This window comes from Diadema antillarum, unplaced genomic scaffold, assembly GCF_040938485.1.
Source record: "Diadema antillarum isolate AM-2024a unplaced genomic scaffold, OU_Dant_1.0 seq00000124_RagTag, whole genome shotgun sequence".
Lineage (NCBI taxonomy): Eukaryota > Metazoa > Echinodermata > Echinoidea > Diadematoida > Diadematidae > Diadema > Diadema antillarum.
The window spans coordinates 3,315,431-3,339,674 of record NW_027271204.1 but is presented as its reverse complement, the minus strand read 5'-3'; the positions used below and the strand labels follow the sequence as shown (position 1 = coordinate 3,339,674).

The 24,244-nt window shown below is 40.1% G+C and overlaps 1 protein-coding gene across 1 annotated transcript; it reads right to left on the bottom strand.

Annotated features, from left to right (window-relative positions):
* Positions 1 to 187: 187 nt before the first annotated feature.
* On the bottom strand, positions 188 to 21,368 carry LOC139727300 (uncharacterized). Its single transcript, XM_071638254.1, has 18 exons — positions 21,147 to 21,368; positions 18,949 to 19,119; positions 17,307 to 17,509; positions 16,318 to 16,465; positions 15,385 to 15,705; positions 14,434 to 14,697; positions 13,031 to 13,282; positions 12,442 to 12,610; positions 11,631 to 11,770; positions 10,497 to 10,784; positions 9,244 to 9,525; positions 8,176 to 8,364; positions 5,876 to 6,160; positions 5,077 to 5,262; positions 3,979 to 4,095; positions 3,301 to 3,492; positions 2,452 to 2,687; positions 188 to 1,834 (listed from the first exon to the last, which is right to left on the bottom strand). The coding sequence occupies exons 1-18, from the start codon at positions 21,366 to 21,368 to the stop codon at positions 433 to 435; spliced, it is 5,067 nt and encodes a 1,688-aa protein (XP_071494355.1). The 3' UTR covers positions 188 to 432.
* Between the last annotated feature and the right edge of the window lie 2,876 nt (positions 21,369 to 24,244).

Genomic DNA, 24,244 nt, shown 5'->3' with positions numbered 1-24,244 from the left:
CTGATGCAAAACAATGTCAAAACAAAAAGTAGCAATAATATATCTAAACGGAAAGGAAAATATGTTATGCCATGCATGCATTATCAAGGTGAATAACTCATTTCAGTTTCAATACATGAACATTTTGCTCTGCCAACATTCATAACAAAGTTTAGTCTTGATAGATCATAAGATTTGAAAACATCAGCTGTTAGTTTAGTGATGAAAGACATAAGAAAATAATTGTATTCATAAAGAAACAGCCAATCTTTATGTAATAGTAAAGTTGCTATATGTCAATTTAATCTTTGAACATTATTGAATATTGGTGCACTGGGAATTCTCCAGAGTCTTCACCTATCATTTGAATAAGAATGAGCCTCAAAAAAGAAAGGAAAAAAAGAAAATATTGCATATTAGCATGTAAACTAATGATACAATCTTGAGCTTGAGCTAATCTCTTCTTATAAGATAATTGAAGAGAACTGTGCTTGGAATGGACGGATCTTGAGTGTCCTTCCCAACAAGCTTAAGGTGGAAGTAGCCAGGGTATGGAAGCTGGAGGACAAAGGTCACAAAGCCATCTCCAAACTGGGGGCGGGCAAACTGGGTGGCATCCTCTCCCTTGTGGTACAGCATGTGCTGCATGAAGATGCGGTCTCGCGTGCCTACTGTGATCTCTGTGTCCACGTCGCTGGTTACGAAAAATGGATCGGGGTGCGTGAATGTGGACAGGCCCAGAGAGCTGAAGGCTTGGGTGGGGCCCCATGCCTCGTTGTTCAGCAGGGGCATTGGCTGCAGATTCTGTCGAACCCTGGCGGCCACCAAAAGGTAGCTGCAGAGGTGAGCCGGTTTAGGCAAGCCTGGGTAGTGGACATTGATATTGAGGGCATAGCGACCTGGATGGGGCGGGGTGACGGTGAAGACCAGCTCATCCTCAACATTGCGGCCGATGGCGTAGGGAAGCAGCCGTCTGTCGTCTATCCCATGACAGGTCAGGTGGTGTGAGAAGCGCAGCTGTTGCTGTCGCTTGAAGCGGATATTGAAGTCGCTCCCATCATCAGATATGGCCACGCTGGAGCGATGCGTGATTGGAACCAGTCCAGCGTTCATGGTGCCAATGGGACCCCAGTGGTCCGCTGGAGAGTAAGGTAGGGGCTGGGTGTCATTGCTTGGGGCGTGGCAACGGACGAGGTAGCGACATATCTCTGTGTGACTTTCAAGGTTTAGCTCACCATCCAGGTACTGCCGCTTGGCATAGATCGTCAGATTGAAGTTGCCCGTCTCCGGAAATCGTATGAAACAGTCCATGGCAGTGTCGCTAATTTGATGGATGAACTCGTAGAGGTCAAAGGGTATGCCGTTTCGGGTGACATCCCGGTCATCTTCCATCCTGGAAAGTCGGCACGACAGAAGGAATCCCTGCGGACACTGCACATTGATACTCAGACTACCATGGAGGACATCAATTACTGCAGTCTTCTGGTTCATGAGGCCAAAGCCAAACTTGAAGAAGTCTGGTTTCAGAAGGACCTGGTTGTTGAACTGCTCCAAGGTGAGCGCATCCTTCAGAAGTTGCCACGCTGGGTCGTTGGGGAAGTGACTGTAGATGATGACATCTGGGTCAGCCAGGAAGTAATGCTCATCGTACTCAAAACGGAAAGGGTCGTAGGTCACTGACCCAGCGATATGGGACACGCCCCAGTTGCAGTCAACGAAGTGCCAGAATCCATCAATGCGGACGGCATTCCAGGTGTGGTGGAATTCCATCTCCTTTGGTGTGATGGACTGACCAGCACGGTACCCCTTGACCTTTGCAATGCCAACAATCTCAACACACTGGATCCCAATGAACCTGTACAAGGGGAAAAAAGAGCCCACCTGCCCATTACACCACAAATGCAAAGACAGTTCCTTAATTGCTTACACATCTCTTTGTTTGGTCTGTACACAAGTGGAACAAAACTGAAGGCTCTTGCGGATATTGATTTTTTTCTTTGCTGTTTTTACCACCACATCATGCATCATTTTTTTTTCACAGAATGTGACATTTTTGGATACTTTATTGACACCACACAAATTATAATTCAGACAACTATGATAATGTAAGCTCTGGCCTTTCCTGAATTGACAATCTTACTCTCCAAGCAACATGCTTTATTTCCTCAATATACCAGCTAACTCTGAGGAGTACTTGTCTCTTTATTCTTCATCACAGATAGTGAGCTGAACTATAATAACATTACAAAGTCATTACAAATACTACTGTAAAACACAATATTTTCGTGGCATGTAATTTTCAAGAATTGGGGCCAAATTAAAATGCATGTGAACATTCCTTGTTTTACAGTAGATGGAGGTTTGTATAATAAATTGAAGTTGAATGGTCTAAGCGCCTTCATAAAAGATACAATTATGCTAGCTTTTGAGTCAATTCTATTGGGAAGACGTCGTTTCATTTCTCAACCATACCTGCACATCCTCATGAAGAGAGTCGAGAAGGTGATCTTCTTGTGATACAGTCCCTTCAGGACTCCAAGGGGCGTGTCATCGATGACATCATTCAGGTCCATCTCGTCGCAGTTCTGCGCGGTGAGCCAGCGGAATATCAGCCGTACCTTTTGCAGCTCGGTGGTGCCAAACTCGGTCAGTTCATTGACCAGAGCAGAGAAAGTGGGCTGGGTTACCAGGCTGACCGTCTGTGCGAGCTAAAGGTGTCAAACAAACAGGGTTAAAAAAAGGACTCAAGATTTGAATCTCTTCAATGTACAGAGGACTCCTGTTATAACAAAGTCCTCGGGACCAACAGTTTTCTTTAATAGTTATATCAAAATTCCATTATAACTGAACAAGTACTGGTGAACAATAAAGAACAAAGAGCGGATAAGTTTGCGGTCTGAATTTTTCACTTTGTTCGAACTGGAATTTCATTATAACCGTGTTCATTATAACGGGAGTGCACTAAACCTTCATGTTAACATATAACTATCCTGACCATCCACAAAAAAAGAAGAAAAAAAGATCAATAGATTGTATACTGGAACGGTAGTGCAGTAAACATGAGTGAATACTGTCTTTTGCACTATATTCAGATTTGCAACACATGTTAGCTGTAACAATAAATAAACCACATTCCAAATTATATTTATCTTGTTTGAGTTGGCAAAATTGTGTGACTGATACAACTTTAATTAAGTTTTGAATTAAAGTAAGCAGGACAACCAAATTCTTGAAGATGTCCTTGGGCAAACTCCACACACCCCCCCCCCCCCCAACTGAACAGGCATTTTCTCAATATTCCGAATTGTAAAATCTCTTTACCCGAATGGCATGAGCATCGATCTGTCTGAAAATGGCTGGGTCAGTGTAGAGCTCCCTCTTGCGTTTGACAGGGTACTCCTCCCGAAGGGGCACAATGACCACATCGTTGGACTGGGTGGGTGTGGTCCAGAGGGTGGTGGAAGCAAACTGGGTGGACTGGTACTCACTGTTCAACCCTTGGAGATCTGACACCTGTGAACAGACAATCAATACATGACAGAAACAGTGGAAAAATAATGTAAAAAGAAAACAGAGCAAACCACAGTAGTATGAAGTTATGCACTGACTTACACAAATATGGAGATACAAGACTTTTTTTGGTCCTTTTAAAAAAAAATAGCATTATTGCAGACACATTTGCAGCCTATGTAGCAGATATATTAATAGATCAAGAGCCATAATAATATTTCTTTACTTTCAAAATTTAATGGACATACATTGTACTCTCATTCTCTATCTTTTCAACCATTAACATAATCATCTTCGATCACAGCAAGGCATCAAAGACTACGACCTCCTTTTGCAAGACAAGTTCCATCAATGCATTTAATAATTACATTGTAATATCTGACTACATTGTGGTATTAGCATGAGTCTATGGTCTGAATCTTGAATCTCCTGATTGGGTGCCACGTCCTCTTTCACAGGACCATGGCATCTTGTTACCATGGTACTCACATCCTCCTCTTCACTCCCTGTTTCCTCATCACTGTCATCGACGACTTTGACCATGTTTGTTGTGGGATTACCCCTCATTTCACGCCGGTTTGTGCGTCGTGCTGTCATTCTGTCAAACTGAAGAGAAAAGCACAGTCGTGTCAGAAACAAAAGGCTTTTGCAGGTTGATCTGGTGAGAAGTGATTTTTATTTCATCTCCAAAAGACTTTTTTTCATCATCCTACAGCTCACTTAGAGGAAAACTCTAAATAATGATGACGATAATAATAACAACAATAACAATAACAACAACCACAATAATAATAATGATAATAACAATAACAATAATGATAATAGTAATAGTAGTAATAATAATAATAATATAAATAACAAATGATAAATATAAATAATATAAAGTATAGCACAGCATTTACACAGAATGATAAAAAAACAACAATGATGATTAAATAGGATAAAGGGGATACACAAAGATAACTACATATAGAACTATTTTGGGGAAGAGATATAGTTTCGGGAGTTTTTTTCAATCGATCGGTAGAGTTAGCTGCTTTAATGAAAGTGGGGATATTGTTAATTCTTCTGATGCAGTCATACTTAATTATTACATGTATTTCTATCATAACCTGGGTCATATGTACCAGAGAGAATGTAAAACAGTTATTCAATATACCGGCTGATCATTATGATACACTCCATCAAAATGGAACAGGTTAGCTTGCAAAGCATACCAATTTCTGACAAATATGCCAAAACATATGCAAATTTTAGAGTGACAAAATGAATAACTGAAATGATAACTTCAGACAGGCTTTGATGTCTAGGGCTACTCTTAAGACATAACAAGAAAGACAAGCCAACTAACCATGTACAAGAAGTAGAACAATAAAACAAACAAACAAACAAACAAACAAACAAACAAACAAACAAACAAATAGAAAAAATATGGAAGAGAAAATGTGTCACATCTCTTTTCCCCCTCATCATTAAGTTATTCTGTCAGAGTAACCTTTTTTGAGAATAAGTTCTGAGAAAGCTATGTGGCTTCCTTATCCTTGAAGGACGTAAGTATCGTGATGGTGAGTGTGGAATCACTTGTACCTGGTCCTCTAGAAGCTCATTCATGGTTGCCATGTTCTTCCTGTGTTCAGTCATCAGCCTCTCATACTCTGCCTCACCCAGCTGAGCTCTACGGCCATCAATGCTCGCCGCCACTGCCACACCGTAGGCCTTGAGGTCATCCTCGAGGTCGTCAAATTCTTCCTCATTAAGCTCAGTGTCCTTGTCCTGGATGTGATGGCACAAAAACAATTTGCTTGTTGAAGCTTAAAACAGCTGCATGCAGTTCTGACTCATCAAGTTAGGTCTATATATTTTTTTCATACAACTATGAATAACATACTATTCTTGTTTTTTTTTTTCAAATGGAAACTCTGACAGATGTGAAGCTTCACTCGATAATCTCAAAATGTTTTTACTCTAAATAAAACGAGAAAGACTGGCTATGAAGACTCCTCACAACTCAAAATTCATATTAAGTCAAAACTGTGAAAGATTTGGATAGGTTGAAAGGAAAGATGAATCTTAATAAGAATATATGAACAGATTTTCTGAAATTTCTTCTTCATCAGTAGTTAACTATGAAAAACAATATGATGGATTGAAGTTGGTTGAGAGTTATTAAAGACGTCTTTCAACATAAAACATGAAATACAGGATTTTAATTGGTTGAGAGTAATGGATGTCTTTGCTTTTTCAAACATTAATTTTGTGACTTCATGCAAAATGTCGATGTCGAACAAAAGATAACTTTGCTCTGGACCAGTCACAATTCAGCATTCAAGGGACATTCAAGTTTTGATAGCATAAAGTGGCAGACTCAAGGAGGAAAAACTCTTACCAACTTCTGCATCAGTCTCCTCCTCTCCTCCTCCTCATTCTCCATCATCCTCCGCCGCCTCCTCCGGGCTTCCAGCTTGTCTCGCAGGTGTGCCTCCTGCCTGACCTTTGACCTGTCTAGCCGCTTCCTCAGGTCCTCCATCTCCTGCTGGTGCTGCTTCAGGAGGCGCTCGTATTCCTCCTTGGACATTCCCGACTTCTTGGCCTCCACATTGGCTTGGAAGGCAGCCTCCCGGACCCTGATCTCCTCCTCAAGGTCGGTGATCTCTTCATTCCGTCCCTTCCCCTGAAGAAGTGTGACCATACACAAAGGTATAAGCAACACACAAAGGAATGTAATTTATGTACAAATATATGCATACATGAAAAAAGGCGTATATATTTATGGATTAAGTACTGTATACACCATATTCTTAGTCATTCCAATATCTAGTGAATCAGAATTTTCAGACATTTCACTAGTACCAGTACGTGGTAGTTAAATTCCCAATCATGGAGCAGGTCTCATAACATTCCCACATCCAAATCACGGAGATTCCACACAGCAATCAGGGAGATATCTGTATGTTACATGCATTTCAATGGGTGAAAATAATTCCCAAATCGGGGAGATTTTAACATTCTCTTATTCAGACATGAACAGATTTTGACATTTTCAGGGAGACTCTTGCAGAATCAGGAAGACTTGGCAGCTCTTGTGGAGTACAGCAGACATTTCAGAAGTATTTCTGGCAATGATGGGATCAATTTTGATAATATAAATTTCCTAAAAGTAAGAATGAATTCATGTAAATGAAAACTAAGCAATGCAAGAAAACTTACCTGTTGATATAGACAGGGAAGTGTCCCTCTCCATTAACACAGTTGGCCTACTGAATTGTATCATCACACACCTTGTTCATGTACTATGTATTATATCCCTCATGTAAAGCTTCTTGCCATAGGATTGTACAGAGCACGAACATGGTGTAGTTTTACTAGCTAGCTACGAGCAGCTGGATGCGGTGCAATTGGTTACTAGCCAGCGTGATATAGTACTTTTGGGAATCCACGATTTGCACCCATCGTGATCGTGTGATCGATATCTACATTTCTCACTTAAGAATGTACGCAGTGCGCGTAGTAGCGATACTTTTGAGCGACAGTCCTGTGGCATGTAGCTAGCTAGCGCTAAGAGAGCGCGCGGTGTGATGTGCGACAGCATTACAGAAATCTGTGTGGTGCGATGGCGTGGCCGGTCGGTGTGTAACGTGTGGACGTGTGATACGTGATCAATGCATTCAGCTCAATTGACAAAGTGACTGCTTCCAGTAAGGGAAGAATGATCGCAGGAGGACACCATATCAGGTACGAATTAGGAATAAACTAAAACCGATTTTGAAGATGATCTGGGTAACGAAGCCGCTTTAGGCCTACTTCTAACGTAGTCCTGGACCTCGATCTTTCGGAGTTTTGCACGCTGTAGTGTAGCTCGTGTGTAGGAATCAACAACAGCGCAGCGGTGTCGTTCGCTACGCGCTGCACGCACTGCTGCTGCACTGCTACAGCCTAACGTTAGATTTATCGTTCACGAAACCTGCACACTTTTCCAAAAGGGAACCGTCATTACTCTAGTAAAATGCTCGAGAGGGATATAAAACAAATATCGACTGCTTTCTTTCGGGCCATGGTAAAACTATTTGACCTCGGTGATGTCTCAACAGTGCCATGTCCCTCTACTTCGTCTCGGGACATAGCACTGTTGAGACATCACCTCGGTGCAAATAGTTTTACCATCTCCCTCTGCAGCAGTCGATATTTGTATACTATGTACTGCGTACCAGTACATACTCATAAATGTGGCATTCATGTCAAGATCAGACTAAATAATTTCTCGTGCTGTTAAATTCCTATATAGCATCTGCAGAGACTCCAACCCCAAGCACCTTCTGATCTGGAGATTCTCCCGCCCGAAACCCCTAGCAAACGGGAGACTCCAAGTTCATGTGTGCGAAGCGCGAAGTTCCTAGGGTTCTAGATGCTCTCTGGTGCTATCTAAGGCTTATTTTTTCAACATACGATAGCAATAAGTAAGAAATCATTTCCAACGGGAGACACAGAGCCAGGGCGGGAGAAATTAAATCTCAAGCGGGAGAATGGGAGATTTTGCAAAAATGGGTTTTCGGCGGGAGATCTCCCGTCGAAAACGGGAGAGTTGTAGTCTCTGCATCTGGCTCCAAAAATTCATTAAAAAATAAAACCCCTTGTTAAGTACATGGTGTGTACGGTATCAGCTAGTTGAAATTTTGACAGACAAATTACCTTGTCAAGCAGATTCTGTTCCAGGGCATCCATGTTCTTTTTGTGGTCGTCCAGCATTTTCTGGTACTCCTTGGCAGACACTTTCTTCTTCTTATCCTGGATGTCGGTAAGAACCTCCTCGTCAAAAGTCAGGACATCCTCCAAGATGTTGTTGAACTCTTCTCTAGACAGTGGCTGGTCTTTAGCATTCTGAGAACAAGAAAACGAACAAAATCGCAAGGAAATAATGGCCAACTGTGATAAAAATTGACTTGCTTTCAAATTATGCTTGCACAGGGCTTGGCAGACAGTTTGAGCATCCTCATATCAGTTACAGGTATAAAAAATTAAGTAAAGACAAACATCAAACATTACATTAATTTGTCTATCAATAACATTAATGTTTTGTTCATGAAATAAATATGTTTACAAAAACATACAGACACCATACATGAAGTTGTTGTTTGTGTTCTCTTTTTCATTCTTCTCATTTTACATGTGTTCTCTCAAAAGATAAAGTGATCAGTTCATCAGATATTCAATGATATATTCTTGATACCGTGCAGTCATAACATGCAATGATAATATGCTTCAACTATGATTTTACATGAGTCACTGCATACAAACATAACAATAATTTGTAACATACAATTACAGCATTATGGGCAGTCAAACCTGTTATCGTAAAATGCAATCTCAGGAGGCAATTAAAGCATACCATCATGGCATTCAATGATATCATGCTGTCAGAACATCCAATTATTTCTGAAAATCACAACCTGCAATGATTGTATGCAATCGTAACATGCAGTCACAATAGGCAATCATAGCATGATCACATATTATTATGCTATCATAGCATGATCACATATCATTATGCAATCATAGCATGATCACATATTATGATGCAATCATAGCATTCAATCATGGCACAAATTCATGGCATGCAACCACAGAACACAATGTCCTCATAGCTAGCAAGCAGCGATGATAGCAATCATAGCCTGCAGTCACTGCCTGCAATCATGATGTGCATTCACAGCATGCAATCATGGCATGCAGTCACACAGCTCTCATGGATGCACTCACCATCATCGCCATCAGCCTCCTCCTCTCCTCCTCCTCGCTCTCCCACATCTTCCTCCGCCTCCTGCGGGCGTCCAGCTTGTCCTGAAAGTGGGCATCCTGTCTGGCCCTGGCCCTGTCCAGTCTCTTCTGGAGATCCTCCATCTCCTGGCGGTGCTGTGCGAGAAGTCGCTCGTACTCCTCCTTGGACATCTCCGACTTCCGGGCTTCCACGGTGGCGGCAAACACTGCCCTCTTTTGTTCTATGTCATTCTCAACCTGCTGCATATCTGCTGCACGCTGACTCTGTACAATGTCCAAAAAACAAAAAACAAAAAACAAAAAAAAGAGAAAAAAATAAGAGCTAAGATATCTTCATTCTAATGTGTGATTATATGTGCTGACAAGATAAATTTGGTTTGGACTCAACTTCCTTGAAGATTATCATTGTTCGTTTAGCAACAGATTCTGTCTCAGTACTCATGATGCAATCCCAGTATGTTTGGATTTGAGTATATACAATATACAACGGGTAAAGGCAGAATAAGCAAAGGTAGAAAATAACAGAGAGAATATGCAGTGAGATTTGAACTTGATACAGTGATTTTCATTGCACTTGGAGTTCAGTTGTAGAGTACAGACTTGTGTAGATCAAGAAGAAAACAGAGGGTAGTTTTTGGTGAACTTGTCCTCATTCAATCTGACTTTTCTAAAGTTCAGTTTAGTCAAGCAGTTGTGCCACTGTATGTTGAAAATTAGACAGAAACAAGAAACTGGTAGCCATGTAGTATGAGGTTAGAAAGTCGGCCAGATTTAATTGATCTGCATTTGCTGCCCACTGGAGCACATTTGAAAACCAGGACTAGCATAGGTCTGTAGAATTCCCCTTTAGTGAATATGTGCATTGAAGAGGACACTCATCGGTAAAGTCTGGATCCAGATGAGACTCTTCGACTGTGTGTATACTTACATAATGATCATTGATAAAGCTGTTCACAATTCTTTAAAGATTCCAACTTGAATATATCTGACTTAAACCGACCTTCCCATTGCATAGTATCCACATGCTACCCGGGCCCTGTTGCATTAAAGTCCAGATCAAATATAAAACAGAAAATCAAACACAAGTCTCTGAATAATGGATTCTGATTGGTTGATACCTGATGAGTTATGTTTGATTTTCTGGCTTATGTTTGATTGCATCTTTTGATGCAACAGGGCCAAGGTCTTTTATTTCACAGGGAACATAACTAAATGCGAATGCTGAGGAATCTTACCTTGACTGATGCAGCAGAGTCAGGCCTCCTGAATCGCCTCGCGGCCATCTTGTTCTTTAACTCCTGCTCCATCCTCATCCGCTCCAGCTCTAGTCTTCGGTTTAGACCCTGCATGTTTCTCTTGTGGTCGTCCAGGAACTTCTGGTAGTCCGCCTGGGACATCTCCTTCTTGGCCGACTTCTGCTGCCGCTTGAAGTCCGCCTCCTTCTCGTCAGTAATAATTTGCAGCTGCTTGATCTCCTCAGCAGACATCGCTGGTTCATCCTCCTCGATATGGCTGTCTCCGTGCTGGACAATGAATGGTCATGAATTATACTAATTATACACATACATGTAAAAAGGCGATGGTATCCATCAGAGGAATTTACAGATTCAACAGTTCTAAACATTGTTCAGGAGGCACCTTAACACAATCATCTTTGCTGTGTGACTGAGAAAGGCTACTCGCCTTATCTGTCTTTTTGGCATGAAATAACATTATTTTTTTTTTCAACACAACATTTTCTTTACAAGACTTCATATAAAATTTTTGTTGTTGATCTGTGTGGCATGAAATAACATTATTTTTTTTCAACACTATACATTTTCTTTACATGACTTCATACAAAACTTTTGTTGTTGATCTGTGTGCACAACAATAAAAGAAATCCTGATTATGTAAAGTTCATGACGATTGAGCTAGCCATGATTTGACTTATTTTTGTTTGAATGCCTGCCTTCAAACGAATTTTCCTGACCCCTCCCCTCCCCCCCCTCCCCCCCCCAAAAAAAAAAAAAAGAAAAAAAAAAGAAAGATGGTCTGGGCTGCCTACGGCTGTCAAAGAATTCAAACACTGTAAAAGTGGACATTTTTGTATGAGTAATTTTTCACACTCGGGCGAAGATGAATTTCACATGTATTTAATTCTGTGGAATCAGGACATTAATTACTGGAAAATATGGCATGCAAAAATATTAGCATGCTTTTATTTGGAAGTTACCTTCTGGTTGGGTCAAATGCACAAAAATTTCCATACCTCGAAAATTTCCACTCTTACAGTACACTTTTAGTCTACTAAGAACTTGTGGGTATTGCATCTAAAAAGTACAGCACTGAATGAGTCTGAAGCCTTGCACATGTTGTATTTGAATCACCTTCTTCCGTCTGGCCTGGAGTTTGGCCATGAGGGCAGCCTTCATCCTGGCTTTCTCCAGGTCCAGCTGTAGCTGCATCTCCTCCATTTCCTGCCGGTGCTGGTCGATGAACTTTTGAGCCTCTGCCTTCGACTTTGTGGCTGTGTAATGTGTCCAAATACAGAATTTTTCTTCTTTCTATACCAAGTACATAGAAGCTCAATCACACGAGAGATCGTCAACATTTCGAATAAATTTTGTTAAAGATGATATGGATTATCACAAACTGCAAGAATTAAATCTGCATGCCTATTCCTTTCATGGACAGGTGCAAATACAGTGATGAAAGTTGCTGAATTTTGGATTGTTTATTCCATGTAAAAGTGCACATTTAATAAGCCTATTCATGAGGGAAGAGACTTTAAGTAGGTGTAAAACTTCCAGATGGAACGATTCATGCAGCTGTACAAAGGATGTATTATGACACTGCTATATTAAAGCAGATTTGAGTATGTACTGATGATTCCCTGATTATACAGTGTATGTCATGAGTTGCTACACAGCTGAACATATAGAAGGAATATGTGACCACATGTCTACAGCTAGAATTGTCTGTAAAAGTTGAGTTCTTATTCATTGCACACCTAGAGCATAAGAACTTTCCAACACCACTGCATGCACCGAAGCAACATGCAAGAGCCATCAAATATGAACAGACACACAAAATATACATTATGAAAACAGACATAAACAAATCAGAAAACAGCACACAAACAAACAAATTAAACAAACAGACAGACAAATGACATTCAAAGAGATAGGATCCACTCACATCTTATCTCTGGCAGCATCTTGCTAAAGGTCATCTGCTTCTTGCTGATGGCCAGCTGGAGCTCTTTGACCTCATCTGCATCCATCGCCATGGCAACCGCTGGATCTGCTGCCAGTTCCTCAGGGTCCGACACAGTAAGCATCTGTGCCTCAATCTTGGTTATCAGAGCCTGTAAATAAGTTGGAATGGATGAGAAATTTCAAATATCATTGCAGCATTGGTAGATCCTTTTTTATGAACCCATGCATTTAGTTGTAACTTTGCCATACCAAAGTTGGTTAAGCCTCTCCAAAATTTGACCCATGTAGCTTCATAGGTTCACTTGGCACTCTTGAAAAGCAATCCACTTTGTGATTGTGCCTACCTTGCAAATAATTACCATTTTGATTTTCAAAGAAGATATGAATGATGAATAAGAAGATTCAATACACACAAAACACCCAAAAATACACAACATTTCAACAGTTCTACCTACAAAAAAATCTCCTGTAGTTGGAGGATTACACAATCCTGATTGTATTGTGAACTAGTTTTAGCATACACCCACAAAAAATGAATACACACAAACATAAAATGACAATTAACCGACCTCCTGTTCTTTTCTGTCAGCCCTCTTGGCCCGTCTGGCGGCCAGTTTGTCCAGCAGGCGTTGCTGCTGCCGGTCCCTCTGTACATCCAGCTTGTGCTGGAGCTCAGCCAGCTCCTGCTTGTGTGCGGCGATGAGGCGGCGATATTCCTCCTCTGACATCGAGCCCCGCCGCTCTTTCATCTCGGCTTCAAACTGCTGCTGTCTCTGTCTCAGCTCTGCCTCCAGGCGTTGAAGCTCGGCAGCAGTCATTTCCTGAGAGAGATCAAGGTGAAAGGCCCAAAATCTTTATTTTCCAACATTTGTGAAAGGCAAGAGAGAATAACTATTGCTATTCACATCATACATAAAAGCTACACAAAATAGCCATATTCTGAAAGCGTTTATGACGGCTATAAATATTCATACCCCTCTTTGCTACTGAATCATTTATACACTATATGTGACCCGCTACAACAAAAGGATCCTAAAGTCACCGATGGCCGAGAAGAGAAAATCGAGTTTGAAGTCACATCATCAAAATTGGTCAAAACAATCGGATTTCTGTTTTCGGCATAAATTTGTAGTCTAATGTTTTGTCTATCATCTGCCGAAATTTTGAAGCTAAATGATCAAAGGAAAGGCAAGAAATTAGCGTTTTTCTGGGCCATGATTTTCCGACTTTCAATGTAAGAGAAACGTACCCGAAGATTTGGATTTAGCGCGGCAGCTAGACTCCGCCCCTAGCAATGAGGGAGTGATCTTATTGGTCAGTGCGTGGCATCCTGATTACCGATTGGTCGTGCGTAGACCGCTGGCGCTAAGATTGACTGAACATGGTGGAGGTCGCTATAGGCGCGTGCCTTCTATTGCCAAGCGGTGAAAACTGTCTCGCCTCCCCATGATCATGATAGCGTCGGAAGGACAACTTAGAAGGCGTTTTTCTCGAAACTCTGATTTCCTCAACCACTTGACATGACATGCTCTGATAAAATCATCAATATCTCTGCAACCGAGTACTTTTATGAGTTGTGATGTATATGAAATTAAAGAAGAAGAGTACGGAAATAGTATCATGCCATTTTCAGAAAATTGTCCTCCCCCGACTTTCGGATCCTTTTGTTGTAGCGGGTCACATATACAGTCATTCTCATTTACATTCAAAATACCATGTTGTGATGACATGTGATATTTATTCCTATTCTGCTTTGTCCTGTGAAATACATCTAGTAAACATGTTAACTGCACATTTCTTCATACTAGTCTCTTACTCATTAAGGTAAATACACAATTGATAGTTATGGAGTAAAATCTATTCAAACAAGTATCTGGCCTTTCATTATATTACTCCAAAAGATTATGTGTCTTTACTGTCTTTTTTTTTCAGTAATTGAGCACATGCAAGAATACTGATCTCATTTAAAAACCTTTTCTGTGTTTTCTGCCTGTCTGCGACTCAGTCGAGCATTCAGTTTGTCTTGTAGGTTCTGCTGCTGGCGCATGTGCTGGAGATTCAGCCTGCCGGAGAGCTCCTCGATCTCACGCTTGTGCTGCGCCAGGAGACGTTGGTACTCCTCTGCCCGAAGTTCATTCTTCTTGCTCTCGACCTCCCTTTGGAAAGCAGCTTCCTTGGCTGCAATGTCCGCCTGTACCTGCTCGGCTGTGGGTGTGTTGGCAGCAATGTCCATTTCCTGCAGTGATAAAGTTACATTGCCATTGGACCTCAAGCATTCAATTGCATCAAATCTATGTACAAGTATGTGACAGGAAGATTGTGCCTAATTATATTACAGCAAAGTATGAGACAGGGGCTGATATTGATCACATTCTATGATTAGGCACTCTTCTGCTTATTATCTGACACATTAATGTTTATTTATGATAATAATAACAAAGACAATTATGATGCAATTGTGGTGCCTAGGCAGGGGCGGATCCAGGAATTCCGTAAAGAGGGGGCACCTTTACAAAATTAAAAGGGAGGGGGGGTGCATGCACCCCACCCCCAATGTTTTTTAAAATTTCTTTTGTGTCCACAAAAAATAAAGGGGGGCGCGTGCCTGGTGCACCCCCACCTGGATCCGCCACTGCTAGGTACCATCTCTAAAAATATGTCAAATTCCATATCATTCCTCCACTTTGGTTCACAACGAAGTGAATAAAGATGAATTTGAGAAACATTTTGCCATCTTCCCACTATTAAACAAAAATTAACAGCAGTTGGCACTTTGAGTGAAGACGACATAAGCCATTCAAATACAAAATTGTCAAGGAAACTGGAAAAGCAAACTAAGAGAAGGGCGCCACAATCAATGAAGAGAAGAAGCACTTGCTGATCATGAATGGCATTAGCTGAACCATTTTGTGAGTACCAGTACTCTGACAATTCTTGTAGAGGGTAAGTTTCGCACCTCACTTTGTCGTTTCTTCTCAGCAGCCTGCTTGGCCTTCCGATGACGCTGCTTGGCTCTCAGCCTGTTCTGTAAGTCCTGCTGTCTCTGTTCCTTCTCCCGTCTCAGCTCCTCTTCCAGGACTGCCATCTGCTTCTTGTAAGCCTCCATGATCTTCTCGGACTCGTTGGAGCCACCACCCCCGTCCCCCTGGCTCCCAACACTCTCCTGGGCGGCCTCCATCTTGGCTCGCTGCTGGGCTATCTGCTCCTGCAGCTCCTGGTAGCGGGCTGTGTTTGCTAGCTCAAGCTGTGAATGTGGCAATTGAGAAATCCTGTAATCTCTGTAACCATTCAATAAGAGATATGCATCCACTTATAAGAAATGTTGATTTGTAATGCATGAATATCTAGCCTACAGAAATATTACAAAGAAGACAATTTGTGAGATGCTTGTCTACATTATTAAATGCAATGTGCTTTTACTAGAGACTGCTTTAGATACACTGAATACACTGAAGTTTCATTGCCCTTAGACTAATTGTGAATTTTGCTGTGACTAAAACAGATGAAAATAAATGATTTGCTAAAAAATAATTCCTGCATGGCTGGCCAGTTACAAAACCTCGACTAAACTTGCAAAGGCAACATGAGTAGAAGCATTTTCTATCTACACACTAACAATAACACACATATGATTGAATGCAGTGGCGGATCCAGGGAGGACCGCAACCAGCGCACGCCCCCCCTTTATTTTTTGTTGAAACAAAAGAAATAAAAAGAAAAAAATTGGGGGAGGGGTGCGTGCACCCCCTTTAGTTTTGTAAACGCGCCCCCTCTTTACGGAATTCCTGGATCCGCCCCTGGAATGCAAGTCTGTTTATCACATTAACATCTAAAGGAAAAAACAAAGAAGACTTACACTGCCCCCTAATCCATCGCCATCTTGTTCAGTAAAGGCCTGTTTGGCTTTCCTCCTCTTCTTGCGTTCAGCAACCTTTGAGGCGAGGGAAAATTTCTGTCGCTCTTTTTCTTTCTCTCTCAGCAAGTTCATCAAGTCTACCTCTTGCCTGGAGTGGGGAAAAACAAGACAGACTATCAATATTTGAAGATGATTATATTTCATATATTACAGGGCAATATATGTTTTATAAAGTTCCATTGGGTGGAAAAAATAGTTATGCCAAAGTGTGCAGGAATTTCGGTTTTTAATCATTTCTCTTTCCAAATGTTTAATGCTTGTCATATGCTCTAATCAATCTATCTATCTATCTATCTATCTATCTATCTATCTATCTATCCATTTATCTATCTATCTATCTACCTATCTCTCTCTCTATCTATCTATCTATCTATCTATCTATCTATCTATCTATCTCTCTCTCTCTCTCTTTCTATCTATCTGTTTATCTACCTTTTGGCATAACAGTGGAAGTGGTTTAAGGCCCTTTTGGCATAAGACCGACGATAATATTATGTTTGCTGCGCACAGAGTACCCCCTTCAGTATGACTCTTTAGAACTCACTGCTTTAGAAACAGAATTGTAAGATGAGCTATTTTTGAAAAAAAAAAAAAACTTTTAATATCATGGGCTGAGAACCAGAAAGGGTTAATCACAATTTGGGGGGGGGGGGATATTGAGTTTTTGGTATCATGCTGTAGAGCTCAATCTCCTCTATATTATGGTGTAAATTTTAAATCATTTTCATTTTCAGTAAAATTTTAAAAATCGAAACCACAAAGAGTTCTATCTTACCCTATATTTCAAACAATTCTTATAAATCCACTCACTTTTGATAAAATAAACTTTTTATTTTATGAAAAATTACTGTTCATTTTCATTTACCCTCAATATCTTAGAACACGATTTCACCCGTCTGGTTCTCAGCTGATATTATCACCAATCTCACCTATGGTTAGCAATCATCTGCTCATACTCCTGGGGGGATAGTGTGGCATGTTTGCTACGGAGTGCCTCCTTCAGTCGACTCTTCCGGTCCCCGGATGTGGCGTCACTGTCCGGCAGGTCAATCCCTCGGCTGCTCTTCTTCTTGGGCTGGTCTCCAATATCTTGTATGACCTCCTCCCACTCCACATCATCGTTGCAGTCATTCTGTGACCAGCAGCAGAGGTGTCAGAGGTTAAAGGTCACCAATATATCTTTCTCCTTTTTTTGGACAAAATACTTCAGACTGATACCATCTGATCGAAAATATGACTGATAGATTACATGTAATCTGACATACAATTTAATCATTAATTAGGCTCTCATTTGCACTCTGTAACAACACGAAGTTTTCAAGTTTGTGAACAATAGGATTATTTTTCTGTTCACCAAGCATTATTGGTCATGGTGCATATAATATCAATTGGCTGAAATCTGGTGTAAGGCATTGAAGCCACATTCCATAAATGCCAGAAGGTCAATTCAATTCAATTCAATCATAGTTTATTTCCAATCATCGAAAATCAAAAAACATGGTACAAAGTATACATGTGATGAAATAATATTGTTCAAACGTTTGCAAAAGGTTCATGTAATATATATACGAGACAAATTATAGAACAACATATAACATGTACAATATTTAGGAAAAACACTGTATAAACACTTCGTGGGCGAGCGGAAAATAAATTCGATTATGGAAAATAGTGATCCACTAAAAAGCAAAGCTTGTCGGACATGGATCGCTAGATAAATAATGAGTAAATGATATACTATTCTATAACAATATACATGTAATTATTATACATGTCATTATTTTGAGATACACCGGTTGGGTCACTGTCATACTTCAGCTCATTCCAGAGCTCTTTGAAAAACTGCACTCACTACTGTAACACTTAAAATGCTTCCAACTATTGGTTACTAGATACTGTAAAAGTGGCCATTTTCACATGAGTAATTTTTCTCCACCCAGATGGGTGAGATGAATTCTGCATGCTTTTAACTCCACTGAATCAAAATATGAACTACTACTACATATAACAAGCAAAAATTGTGTGTGCTTTTATAATTTTAGCACTAGTTTTATGTTGCCTAAAAGGCATGGAAATTTCCAGACTCTGAAAATGTCCACTTTTATAGCATATTGCAACACTGAGCATCTTGGCATCAACATATCTTGACTTTATACTAATCCATTACAGGAGAGATGCTGTATATGCCATATTATTATGTTTAATATTTGGCAATTATGGGGACTTGCAAGACAATTTAATGAATGGCTGAATTTCCAATTGTTGACCACAATAATGGAATGAGAAATTGGTATATATCTTTTAGGCAGAAAAATGAAAATTTTACAGTGTGTCTACACAAGGGAGGCAATATTTTGGATGTTGTTTATACTGTGAATGAGTCAACTTAGCTAAGCTCCTATAATTACATTTGTATATCACACAGGTATCTAGTAGATAAATCGATAAACAGAGAAAACAAACTCACAAGCAATTAAGCTTAACTTAGGGAAAGAGTGCTTTGGCAATTGCACCAACTGACAGCTATAAGTCTGCAAAATAAAACATTATAAGGATATCAAGTTGACATACTGAATCTTTCAGCTGGATGACAAGTGGCTCGCCACTGGATTTGGAAGCCATTTTGGAATCACCTCCCTCCTCCTCAGCAACAGTTTCAATGTTCTGGACGGTCAGCGATGCAGCGTTGGCGAGGTAGGATGAGAAATCTCCACTAGCACCATCACCTGAAGCTTCAAAAGTCTGTGAAGCAGACGAGCCACAGACAAGGAAGAAATTTTGATGTTTTACAAGCTTCCACTGAGGTGAACAAACAGGCTACACGTACAGCATACAGTACATGCTCACATGTCAAGTCAATAATACATTCTTTAAATAGTACAGTGAATGTTCGTAAAATGAACACTGATTCCTTTACAATGATGCAATCTCTCGGTCGATAATACGAAAACTTGCTGAAATCTCGACTAGACTCCACAGGAGACATAATGCACATCATCTATTCCTAAGAATGGTGTGAAACGTTGAACGTTGATCAGGCAAGTGTCTGTGAGACCGTGGCCATCAAGTTAAGCATTGTATACAGTACTGATTAATAGCCATGGATACCAGTGGTGGGAGGGGCTTAATGAAACACTCTGCTCTTATTGCACCTTTAACACACATCACATGACACAGCTAATGAATTTAAGATCGATTGTGATTGAATCTTTCAAGATCTCCAGCTTATTATGTGCATTATGGTTTATACCATATAAACAATAAAATGTCCCACTCATGATAAACATATTTTGTCACGGTGTCTGACATTAATTTTCTGTGCAGAAGAGCAATTTTTTAAACATTATTTGAAAAAAAATGGCTTGGATTAGGTTTGGTACAACAAAACTGAATCCATTCATTTTGGTCAGCCAGTATTGAAGCGAATTGATATCACAAAAGCCACTTGCTAAGTAAACACAGACTTTGCTGTACACTGTGACAAGCATAATCAGGTAATCTGAGACCATTGTTCACACATATTCAGGAAATTACTGCCATGAGCAAAGTCCAATATGAAGCATGTACTCAATGTCAGCAATATAAGATCCACCAATAACTACAGAACAGAGACAGTGAAATTTGACATATACGTAGCTGTCAGAACATCACAGGGATATTAAAATCCTCATTTGATGTGCATGTAAAGTGCTAATACAGAATTAAGGCAATTTCGGTTTATTATTAGGCAGATTACCATCTCACAGGTCACTATGTCTCAATCTTGTATGACATAACAAAGAAACTGCTTTACAATGTATGTGCCTACTATGTTTTGCAGTGGCAGATCCAGAGGGGGGCGCACCGGGCACACGTCCCCTTTATTTTTGTTAAAACAACAGAAATAAAAAGAAAAAAATGGGGGGGGGGCATGTGCTCCCCCCACCCTCATATTGAATTTCTGGATCCGCCCATTTTGTTCCTTCTACTGCTGAATGCAAGCAATATGTGTTTCACCTAAAAGTATAAATGTTACATTTCACACCACCTATGAACAACCTTACACTGAAGATACGAAGGATGTAAATGAAATTTACTGGAGTAAAATAACATGATGATTGCTTCAAAATTGTCTTTAGTTGATCCTTGAAAGAACTATATGTCCCAAGACTGAAAGCATTAGATATCCAAGACAACTTTGTGTAAGATCAGTGGCTGGTCTGTCTGACAATATCAAATATAAAAACCTTAGTTGGCTTCATTCAATTCCTTCTTTTTTCACAAGTTTGAAGACTAATTGAATCTTGGGAAAATATGATTGCATCAATTATTTTCCCATCATTCTTGGTCCAATTGACCAAGAGACTTACAAGAACAAGAATTTGCTAGACACAGTGCATGTAGATTATCAACACTAATACATGGATCTAGGAATATATGTCAACATTAGCATTTACATTCCACTGGTATTGAAAAACTTCATAACTTTCCCTATACAAGGAAACTTCACTTTATTTATTTATAGATTTTTTTTTTCTCCTCTAATCCTTCAAACAAGCACTATCATGGAGTCTCTTTTGATGTTATTTCAAATGTAAAACAACAGAAAAAAACACATACATGTATGTATACTTTGATAACTGCATGTAAAATCTGTACTAAGAAATGTAGATTTTGAAATCCTAATGCTACAAATTCAATTATCCTGTTTGAATTTCAGTGGATTGACAGACTGCAGAAAGTAAAAACAAAGTCATAAAAATCATCCAAAGTCATCCAAATCTTCATACCCCAATGCTCTCATCTCCCATTTGGAGGCTAAATTTGTTCGGTCCAATCTCCTTGACGACCGCTTGGCCTGAGCCTTTAGGGGGCGGAGTCTGGCTGAGCTGCCCAGTTATCTTGACTGGCTCCGCCTGGTTGGGAACCACCACTTCGGCGACCACAACATTGTTCTTGGGCCCGCCCTTTGGGGCGGTGCCACTTTTAGTCTTAGAGCTACCAGACCCCATGATTGTCCCTGTTGACTGCCATGTCTGAAATAAAATGGAAGAATTACAAACCAAGTATAGTAGTTAGAGGAATGACATACACAGTAAGATAATTTCTCTCAGGGAAATGAAAATTATCAAGAAAAGTGAAGATAGCAGATAACACACATTTGATGGATGATAAAACTATAGGTCTAATTATATCTACTGATAGGGAATTGCATTTTCAAGGAAGCAGTCAGCCTTTTCAAGTGCACACAAATATAAAAATCAAACAATCAACATATTATTTAATAATTTATTATTATTATCCTTATTATTATCATTATTATTATTATTATTATTATTACTATTATTATTATTATCATTATTATTATTATTATTATTATTATTATTATTTTCTCTCTTTTTTTTGGGGGGGGGGGAGGGGGAAGGGGTCATTGACCAAATGTGGACATGGTGAATAAAATGATGACCTGGGTGTTATCAAAAACACTTGCAACATTCTGTGGACTATGGCTGAAACACTTACCTGTGCGGTAGATGTGATTGATAGTTTATAACGGCAGTGTATTCCTAAAAAGAATATATTTTTAATATGTTATTTAGATGACAAATTTCATCAATGACAAATTGCAATGACAAATAGATTCTATTGCAGAGGTGGCTTATGCCTTACACTAATATAATGACTTAATACAACAGGCTACACAAAACTGGCATTTTCACAGGTATTATTCCCAGTGTATATGATGCCCAACAACATGCATCAGGCAGTTCATGGTTGATGATACATTGTAGTTTGAAACCAAAAAGTGTTTCTTCAGTTTCTGTTTGCCTTTCTGTCTGCCGGTGTCTCGGAAACGAGATTAGACAAGTATGTCTAAATCAGTATTGTCAACTTTCTGAATCTCAACTGAAAACAAATGTCAAAAGTGCCACACTTAAACCTATAGGAACTATCACTACTTGAATTCCTATATTTTAAACAGTTAGAAGAGACTATCACAAGACTACTGGTCACATGATTGGACGTTTGGTTAACTTGGTACATAGGCTAAAATTTCTCCACTGTTTGGTTGGCAGTTAATTGCTGCATGTAAAAGGAGGTGGCCACTGCACACAGGTATATAAGTTGCTTAGCTACATAATATGTGGCTATAGGTTCACAGTACATGTTGCATTACCATCATTCACAGTATTCCATTCATTTTATGGGCTCCCATTTATCCCCATCCCCACCACAAAAAAACAAAATAAAAACAAAACAAACAAAACAAAACACTTATTTGTGCTTAAAGGGAGAATGTTATGAAATAGATCTAACGTTAGGCTCGCCTCCCACTAGTGTTACTTGGTTTGACAGATTGCATGAAGTTGAACTCCATACATTATAGGTTCTAGATAATGCAGAGACTCCAACTCTCCCGTTTTCGACGGGAGATCTCCCGCCGAATGGCCATTTTTGCAAAATCTCCCGTTCTCCCGCTTGAGATTCAATTTCTCCCGCCCTGGCTCTGTCTGTGTCTCCCGCTTGAAATGATTTCTTAATCATTATCATCGTATGTTGAAAAATAAGCCTTACTAAAGATATAGCACGAGAGAGCATCTACTCTAGAACTCTATAGAGCTTCCAGGGCCCTTAAGCGGTCCCTGGACCCCGGCCGTAAGGAACTTCACACTTGCGCTTCGCACATACACAATGTAAGTTGGAGTCTCCCGTTTGCAAGGGGCTTCAGGTGGGAGAATCTCCAGATCAGAAGGTGCCTGGGGTTGGAGTCTCTGATATAAATGGACTGGAACTAGCAGAACAAGGCAACTGGTAGCATTCAACATGAATCCTGAAACATACTTCATTACCACGATTACCAGCTACAAACAGTAGATGTCTGTACTTCTATGACTATGAAGGATGTGCATATCCTACGTCGTAATGATCACTTTCTAATACACTCCTATGTTCTATACGCGATATGCATGATAAACAGAGCTATTACAAAAACGCTGTATAGCGACAGGTGCTGCTACACACCGGCTTGGTGTGCCGGTGCGGTGGCAGAGCTCATGCCCATGCCCACCACCATTTACAATGTGGTTTCGCAAACATTTTCGGCATAGCTTCTGATTTTCGGGATCATACATGCACTATGAATCCAATATCCTTTGAAGTAAATGTGCACATAGGAGTTTTAGAATTAAGTGGGAGCTTGCGCGTTCTTACCAATTAGATGTAAGGTGATAGGAGATAAGGCGCCTTTCGACTGGTTGCATAGCGACATCAAGCTGTCGATGTCCCAGAAATGGCAGACGACCCCTGTCCGTGTTTGCTGTCGTATGTCACTATGTGCGTCTCTCATTCGACTCCACTCGTGCTACGTCACTTTCATTTTTAGGTCCACTGCGTCTATTCTTGTTCCAGGGCAGGTGGTGGTGGTGGTGGGGAGGGGGGGGGGGGGGGGGGGGAGGGATTGGGGATTTTCCATCTCTCTGTATACACTGATGTAAATGTAAGGCTATTTACAGTGATTGACTTAAACTTCATGAAATATTGGTAATATGACGGCAACCAGTGGGCTCACAAAGCCATGTCAATTACTTCATGCAGAAGTAGTGATAACCATTATTCCTCGATTACCATGCAGGGGGAAAAATCGAGAAAAGGTGTATGGATATACAGTAACCACTGTTTATACCAAAAGACAAACGCCTGATGCGACTTTTAAAACATCACGATTCGTCAGCCTTGAGGGTCATTAATTCTATCCCTAACTTTCCATTTCGTGAGCGGTTATGATCACTTATCGTATTGACTGTTTTATCATCTTATTTTTGTGTTTTTATAGAATAAGAACACTGATCGAATGAAACTGTGTTTTGGTCAAAGAAAGCATAATAAT

Coding starts and splice junctions, on each gene's coding strand:
- LOC139727300 (XM_071638254.1), bottom strand. CDS start 21,368: ATGGGGTCTGGTAGCTCTAAGACTAAAAGTGGCACCGCCCCAAAGGGC. Junction 6,161..8,175: donor AACAGAATCTGCTTGACAAG/GTAATTTGTCTG, acceptor ACACTTCTTCAG/GGGAAGGGACGGAATGAAGA. Junction 1,835..2,451: donor CTCTTCATGAGGATGTGCAG/GTATGGTTGAGA, acceptor CCCCTTGTACAG/GTTCATTGGGATCCAGTGTG.